Consider the following 8,813-nt stretch of genomic DNA (forward strand, 5'->3'; position numbering starts at 1 on the left):
AAAGATGCCAGTATGTGATGGGATACAGACCTGCCATTTCCCAGCAGCACTGCATCCCCCTCACTGTAGAATGATGAATGGGTACGCACATGTGCCACACATTCACTCATGCTTTCGTACACCCTCTCTCATAGGCACACTCACGGAAACACAGAGGCAACCCTTCTAGTCAGGTCAATCAGGCTTTGGCATTGCATCACGCACACACAATCATACAAAGACAGCTAGACATCCTTACAGTAGCGCAGCAATATTCAGAGCCAGGTGCAGGAAGAAGGGGGAATAAGGTTGTGTTTATTAGCAGCTCCCTTGGTGTTCTCTAAATTGCCTTGTTTGCTCGGCACAAGCACACAAACAGATGCTGTCCTCTCTGCTCTGGGTAATTCTTGGGGTCTCTGGGTATTTACTGAAAGGCCTACCCGTACCACACATGCAGCCTCATTTGTGCCAGTACATACGGTCTCTGCATACAAACACACACACACCAGATCAGAGGACTTGGAAATACACGTTTGCTCACTAATTTTGCGCTGACAGTCAGAAGTACAGTCTGATTCATACCAAAATGAAAACATTGTCAATCCAGTGAAGTAATTGGTGTTACCCCCCTATTGCAGACCTCACAGTGACACAATTTCACTCTTATTAAGAAAATCTGCATTTATGAGGGACCAATGCTATCAGTCGAAATTAATCTGCTTTGACTGATCCCTAATGTGACCACAGTCATCGAGTAATTATTGTCTGGATGGCTGTGCACCACCCTCATAACCACCATCCTCCTCCTTCTCCTGCCCCCACAAAAGAGCTAGTCTTGGTTTGTGAATCCCTCTGCAGCAGGCCGGTTACAGTGGGTATGGCAGGCACGTCATTAAGCGCTTGATCAGTGAGTCGTGATTGGCCTGCCCTGTATTATTGTGATTAACGTCCACCCAGCGGACAACTGTCCTGTTGTCACCAGTGATGCCATCTGAGATCTTGAGACTCTGGGATGAGGGCCAGTGGAAGAACCTGGTAGTTTGGCAACACATAACTGCTCACTCCAATGATGGCTCCTCTCTAAAACCCGCACACACACAAAAATACACACGCATTCTCATGTTTCCCATCAGTCATAAAATCGAGTGAATGTAACGTGCTCTTTCCGTGCAACTATGTTTTGTCTGTGTGTCTGCTCTGATTAGTTAACCCTCTGCCTGCTCTGCAGCTTGCATGCTTTACTGCATTCCCATCAGGCCACAGGCCTTTTGTCTCTGAAAACTCCTCTTTCTATTGTGCTCCGTGTCCCTCTTTCATCCCGCACCACCTCGACCAACGAAGTCAATTTTTACCGCGGCTGATTATTTTAAAGAAGGCAGTCTGAGAGAATATGCACATTCTAACTGTACGTCAGATTAGATCACAGCAAGGGGGGTAGCCTTGCACTGACCCCCGTCTCCTCTACTCAGACAATTGGTTGCATGCACAGAGGGAGCTTTTGCAAACAGGCCTGTGGACCCAACTGTGGTTGATGTCACACTGCTACAGCCTTCATAGGAACATGAGAAAATACTAAGACAAAAGTAGTTCAAATGGAGAACTTGATCTCAAAGTGCATTGATGACAAAGATGTTATTTTAGAGGAAATCACTCAATTTGTAATGTTTACATTATTTACAGTGTGACACTTGTGCTAAACTGTAGCTCTTCAGAAGTGGAGATTAAGCTATTTCTACATCTGATGTGTGTTTCATTCCTTTATAATTACTCAACTAAACTCAAGACCCTCTTCTCGTGGCTCTTATGCATCCGCTGGTGAAAAGAGTCAGTTTTGATTATAAAGTAAACGCTGAAGCATCAGACAGGGGGGTTACATGCTGATATGCATTCTATCAGGATGATTTATGCAAATTATGCACATTATTCCCGCAGGAATCTCTTCTCTGAAAGTGCCAGGATAAATTGCCGGAAATTAGCCATAAAATTCACTGTGCAGGGAGTGTGAGGTGAAGGCCGCCAAGGAGCCAAGGACATTGGGCCGCTGTGGTTACGCTTGGCCTGGCCTGCCTCCCCCATGCTTGGCATTCATGGCTGTTAAAGACCTCTGCTCAGACAGATACACTGAAGCCTCGAGTAGCACTCGGCACATCAGGAAGATCAGCCAAGCAAGTGTTGCACTAACGGCGGGGTTTTATGCTCCAGTAACGTGACAGATTTTCAACAGAGGGAAGTGGATTGTCCTTTTTTTTTTTTTTTCCTTTCTCATGTTACTTAAATCCACTTTAAAGATTCTTATAAATTCCCTGCAAAATATGCTATTGACCTCAAATCCAGTCAGTGTTGGGATGTTTTCAGTCTGTTTTCATGTCTTTTGTTTATAATACATTTGACCTTGTTCATCTTAATCTTCAGATTACACTCCAATCTGAAACCTACCCAGCAATCAGGTAATGAATAGTTGTTTAAACAACACATAAATAACTGAGCTAGCTGTCTGTATCACAGCACAGGATTGTGGTTGTTGTAGATAATGTTTTATTTATAGTGTGTGTTAAAGAAAAAGTGTGTATGTGTGTTGAAATGAGCAGTGAACGATTCTCTGTTATTGTGTCATCTTCATGTCTTTATTGTAATGCGGAAGCCAGAGTTAATGAATATCACAGAGTGAAGATGAAATCCACCTCGCCTTGACTTTAATGAACCTTGAGAGGGTCAGGATCTGCATATTGATAAGGACAAGTGATCCCTGTCACACACACACATGCAAAGCACACAGAACAGACAGAGGCTTCATCGCGTAACAGTTTTAGTCGCGGTTTTGTTATGTTTTAAAGGTGTGAATATGTTAAAGGTTTACGTTCAGATGAGCTTAGTGGTGTTTTTGCCTTCTCCCATGATTTACAGTGGCTGCTGGGTCACTGTGAGCTCCACATCCACTCTAATCAAACAATGGCACATAATCTGAATGTTAAGGTCACAGAAATGTAAAGTTCACAGCTGTCTTGACCACTACGCAGTCTTTTTACATATACACTATTACATTTTTGTTTCATCAAACCGAGATCATCTCATGATCATAATGAAACATATATTGATCTTGATCCAAGTCGCATTCAGTTTCGCAGCAATAGGGATAGAAAAACACAGCTTTAAGGCTCTAAGCAACAGCAGGGCAAAATAAAAACAAATGAGAAGAGTTGTCGCTAGACAGAATTCATAATTTGATTCACAAATGTTTGCACTACATGAGCACTTTACTTCATTGCACCTGTTTGTGTTTGTTCATATCTGTGTTGAACTATTATTGTGGAATGAAAAACAAACTGCGTACCAGTATAACCCACTCCATCCACAACAACACCACAAATTACTGTTCTCTGCTGGGAACATTTTAATCCCAGAGGAATAAAAGAACATCGGATTACGGCATAAAAACAGAGCCATCGGTAAACAGGGATTAGAGGATTGGGTCTTTAATCTGATTAATATGGAAGCGGTTGGAATATTAGAGATGTTACTTAACAGTAGTATTCCAGATGAGAAAATAATTACAGTCCACTTTGTCTCCTCTTAGAGGGCTGAGTGCATACATATGTTTACCTGAGCTCAGGGCATCCTAAGAAAACAAACAAACAAAATAAAGTTTATTGGTATTAAATTAGGAGATTTTGTGGAAAGAAAGAAAACATAGAAATGGCTGGGGTTTTTTTTTTTTTGTCTAAGGTAAAGCTGCTCTTAATGAATATCAGCAAAATGCTTTCAGGAAAACAAAATCAGGAAATGAAAATAAAATCTGGAAAATGAAAATAAAGTTGGTCAGTTTAGTTACTAGATGTACAACAAATTATCTCTAAATGGAGTCTGTGAAATTTGCTTCTCCGTCAAGGTATTTCTGAATCTACTAAATCTAACAAAAATGTAATAAACACCTGCGAAGTGTGGATTTAATATTAGTTTCCTTTCAGACTTGCTTGAATTTAAAACATGCCTGTTCCTTGTTGTATAATTTGTAAAGTGGATAAATGTGAATGTTTCCAATAAAAGTTGGCACCATATATTTGGTTCTATTTATGCATCTGTTCCTGCTTGTTGCTATAACCCTAAAATCCGAACAGACTCTTCAACATTATTATCGTTAAAGATGCTTCAACTCAACCTGGGGGAGTCTATCAAAGCAAACTGTACAATAATTGATTTATTATTCAGAACCACTAAGTTTCAATTAGATCTAGAAACTGTTCAAATCAAGGGAAGGAAATCCTGCGTTAAAGGTCAGCAAGATGTTTTCTTTATATTGTGTCTCTTCACTGCAGCTGATAAAGTTAAACAAAGAAGAGTTGTGTTGTTGTAGTTGACCCCCTCAGTGGCAGTTGTATTAGCCTGCATTATGTGTGCACAACAAGAAGACAACATTATGCACTGCTATCAGTGGCCTGACAAAAATGAATTACCACCCAGAGGTTGATTTGGTACCTCAGCCAGTGCAGCACATATATCTTTATACACAATGTGTGACACAGCATGGATGAATCCATTGCCATTGTTTTGCCTGTTACTGATATGAGGAGGACATTTCAATTCTGCGTGCTTATGTATATTTTGACTTTAATGTTTATCAGCTTTAGCATACATCACCACCCTGTTATGAATGGACACCCTGCTGGACCTTGATATGGTAAATTGGACACTTTGTGGTTTATGAAAGAGGTGTTTTTGGGGTTTTTTAAAATCTTCCCCTTCTATTCATGAGCCTTGGATATCCCTGCACATGCCATGCTTTTAAGACAGATTTAGCTTTATTAGACTCTTGAATGAAAATAATGTTTCATAAAAAATTGTGGGGGTTTGGTTGCCACTGACAAAGCATCCTTTTTTTTTCTTTGACAAGACGACTTCCCAGTCCAACATCACACATCAGACATCAGGGACCTTTCTCTGTACATGACATCTCATCAGCTGGTGGAGAGTAACTCCCACATCAAAGGGGATATAATGGATTTTGCTTATGAACTTATTACTTTGTTTTTCCTGTTGCGGTTTTAAAATATTTACTCCACCTTTAAACTGATAATTTTGCTGTTGTCTTTTCTCTTTTAGAGATTGTCTTCTCTTTTCTACACACATATGGTTCTCTCTCACTCCTGGGAATCTCCTCTTCTGGACTAATGTGAATATTAGTATGGGTTAAATGCTCCAGTCATTTGTGCATTAATGCATATTGCATAATTAATGTTTTTTGTGAAGTCTCAGTTTCTAACAGCAGGAAGGGAACAGAGACATCTCTGGGTTTAAACTTAAGATATCTGGGTTAAGTCTTGTAACACTAGTTCCTGTTTACTCCCATTCTTGATTAAGGGCCTTTTTGTGAAGATTCAATGCATTCAGGAGTGTGATGGGATTAAATAGGACACTGTAATGACCCTGTTGTCAGAGTAGCTCATCATACAGACACAAAGCTTAGATCAGGGCAAAAACAAGAAAACGGAAATAATATTGTACAATTCAGCAAAGAAATAACTTTGTTTAAATTTATTTGAAAAAAAATCTATTTCTTTATACATGTTATTTTTTTTTTATCAATAACTGTGAGCTTAAAGTCTGCAAAAACATCTATTAGGTTTGCACATTTATTGAAGAAAGAATAGATCTATTTTGCTTTCACAAAATATGAGTCTATACATCTACAAAGCAATGTTTAGGTGTCTGCTTTCCACATGAGTATTATGGAGTAAAATTTATAACTTTTTTAATGAAAAGTAGAGACTACAAATGTTTTTACATCATGATCAAAGGAGATACTGGATGGATCAAAACTACGTTTGCGTTCAGACATTTGGTCTCTGTCCATGGTGCTGAAGTCCTCTGCCTTTACACACTAACTTTTTTTGAGCAGGAGAACAAGCTGCAAGACTTGATAGCTTGCACAGTTTTCATTTTTAAAGGACAATTTGATGATAGAAATTTAACTTGGACATTGTCTTCCTAGAATTTTCCAAGTACTATTTAAAATTTCAACCTGCAGACCTTAAAAAGGTTTGTGTTCCGTGCTGTTGATTTTTGTCTTGTTTTTGCTGAATAAACTTAGTTCTTTACCTTCTTAATCATCTTCTCTCCGGACTGTAAAATGATGGGGGACAAAGGGCGAGTTGCTCTGAGTGAAACTGATGGCTGCGTTGTGATTAAAGACACATTAAAAAGCGCGCGGTCGTAATTACGTTTCTTAATCACACTCTGGAGCTTTAATTGCCGCAATGATTGCGTGAATCCAGGTACTACAGGAAGAGTTTTTGCACACACTTGTTTCTTGGATCATCTCATTATTTTACACCGTCATGGAAATCCTTGTAATAATCACAATAAAGGTCACCAGATCGGATTTCTTGTTTTTTTTTTGCCCCCCTCGAGCCCGAGGCTACATCCAGCCAGCGCCTCTGGCCTTCTCTCCCAAGTCTTGTGGTGACTCGGAAAATGAAAAAGTAATCAGTTTTGATTAAGTGGAAAATAAGTAAAGCGTGTCCTGTGCTTGACACCTGGCGAGGGAACAGAATCTGGTGGTTTTCATTTATAATAAGCACGTGAAAATTTGTTAACCTACATTTGTTAAATGTTAAATATATCAAAACATGTATTGGTCAAATAGGAGGTATAAATAATAAGCAGCTTGCTTTGATGCCACTCACACTGACTGACATCACATGAATAAGCAGAAGTTTGTTTCTGTTGTTCAAAATATTTTAATAAAGCTTTCAACACTGAAATACATACAAACGGCCCTCTTTTCTCATAGAATAACTAAAGTATCTACAGTAATCCACAGCCTGACCTGACAACGCGATTAATGTGAAGACTTCTTGTTGGAGAAGAAAAATATAACGCAAACACACAGACAACAATGTGCAATGCAAGCAAAATAGCAATCATAAATATCCAAATGAATAAGTTACAAAAGACATCGAAACACCTGTTAAACTTTGTTTCAGCTTTTAACATGTTTTCTTAATTTATTATTATTAATATTATATCACAGTGCCTAAAAATGAATTGTAGTTTGCGTGCGCAGCTATTAACAAGTGTCCAAATCAGCACATAAATACCTGATTGATTGGACCATTTAATTAATTTATTTTAATGGATTTTCTTCCTATTAACATTCCACGTGCTCAAAAAATGTTCACGAAAACAGGCCTTTGATTAAAATTTAGTCTCTGAGGTAAATCAAACAAATAAACAACGTAAATCAAGGAGAAAGCAGCACATAGTGAGGTTGGACTGATGCTCAGGGAAGCTGTCCATCTATTCAAGTGAAAATCTCGCAAGTTGTCAGGTCACCCAAATGAAAAAAATAAACCAACAAAAAAAAAAAATAGATCCATCGCAGAGCAAGTGGTCAGCAACACTCGCAGCCTTCACAGACCGCCATCTGCTTCTGTTTGGTCTTCACTGCCATTCATACCAGCACTTAAAGAATGATTTATATACACAATCAAGTATTGTTTGAACAAAAAAGCATTTAGTAAATATTATAAAAGGTTTAATCGGCATTACTTTTTGTCTCTAGTGTATTGACTTCAACAACAGCAGTCTCACTTGTTTTTGTTCTTTCCAAAAGTGTCCTCAAAGTGGGATCTGTTATCTCGTGTGCTTCTCGCAGTCTTTGTCGGGCGCTTTTAAGGCTTGTCAGTGCACTGTTTGCAGAGGCTGGAAGCGGCGTTGTTGAACAGGCCACATTTATCGGGACAGGAGGACGGAGCCACTCCGGTGGGGAAGGGGTATCCAGGCGGCTGCTCGTACGCGCCCAAACCGGGGGCTGCAAGGGCAGTCGTGGCCGGTATCGAAGCTGCAGAAATGGCTTGGCCCTGGTTGAGATACGCGACCAACCTCCTCATCTCCTCAAGTGCCTGCGCCTGCATGAGGATGTAGTTTTTGGCGAGCAGCAAAGTGGCAATTTTGGAGAGTTTCCGCACCGACGGGCTGTGCGCGTAGGGGATGACCGCTCTGAGTTCGTCCAGCGCGTCGTTCAGATCGTGCATCCGTCGTCTTTCTCTGGCGTTGATGTTTAGCCTCAGTAATTTTTGCTCTTTGGTTTTCTTACCTCCTTCAGATTTCCCTGCGCTCACCGTCCGGCCGTCGGTCAGAAGGACCATGTCACATCTGCCGTCACTGTCGTCGTCGGGGCTTTGCTCTCCACCACTGCTTTCAGCTGCCGAAGTCCTGTTCGCGCTCTCTCCATACTTGACGCACAAAGATCCGGTCGGCAGACCCAGTGTCCCCCCTCTACCTCCTGCCAGTCCACCCGGCTGAATCGGGTCTGGGTCAGCCTGGTCAAAGCAACCGATCGGCGACTGGCGGTCTCTGGGTGGAAGCTCAATGCCAGCCGACGACCTGAAAGGGTCCATCTTTTTGGTGGACACGGCGCTGAGAGTTTTGTGAAAAATGTCCCCTGCGCCGACGTTCAAGTTCATCCTCCCGTCCATAGCCTTGTGGATTGCGCGTCGTCACAGGCTATGGTCGCTTCTGGAAACTCTTGACGCGTCTCTGCGAGTTTCTCCTTCTTTCTGTCCCTTACAAGTTGAGTTGCGTGACAGCGGGGGAAGTTGCAGGCTTGCTCCACTTGTCAGCTGAGGTGTAGTGACGAGGAGGAGACTCGTGTAATAAGTGCAGCTCTCTCCTGCCTATCTCTCCGTCTGCGTCTGATTCACCTTCACCGGATCTCCACGATGGTCCTCGTTACGCACAAGACGCTTCAGTCTTTTTACATCATTATCTCGAGGCGGGTTATTAAAAAGGATTCGCCTATTGGGGCAGAGACACCCTCTCCCCTCTCGCGGTCTCTA

At 41.2% G+C, this 8,813-nt stretch overlaps 1 protein-coding gene across 1 annotated transcript; it reads right to left on the minus strand.

Moving 5' to 3' along the window:
- Window positions 1–7,646: 7,646 nt before the first annotated feature.
- Window positions 7,647–8,453, minus strand: bhlhe22 (basic helix-loop-helix family, member e22; the record flags this gene model as incomplete). Its single annotated transcript, XM_079259338.1, has 1 exon — window positions 7,647–8,453. One exon carries the CDS (start codon window positions 8,451–8,453, stop codon window positions 7,647–7,649), a length of 807 nt encoding a protein of 268 aa, XP_079115464.1.
- Window positions 8,454–8,813: the final 360 nt, after the last annotated feature.

This window comes from Telmatherina bonti, assembly GCF_933228915.1.
Source record: "Telmatherina bonti genome assembly, chromosome: 20".
In the NCBI taxonomy this organism is placed as follows: Eukaryota; Metazoa; Chordata; class Actinopteri; order Atheriniformes; family Telmatherinidae; genus Telmatherina; species Telmatherina bonti.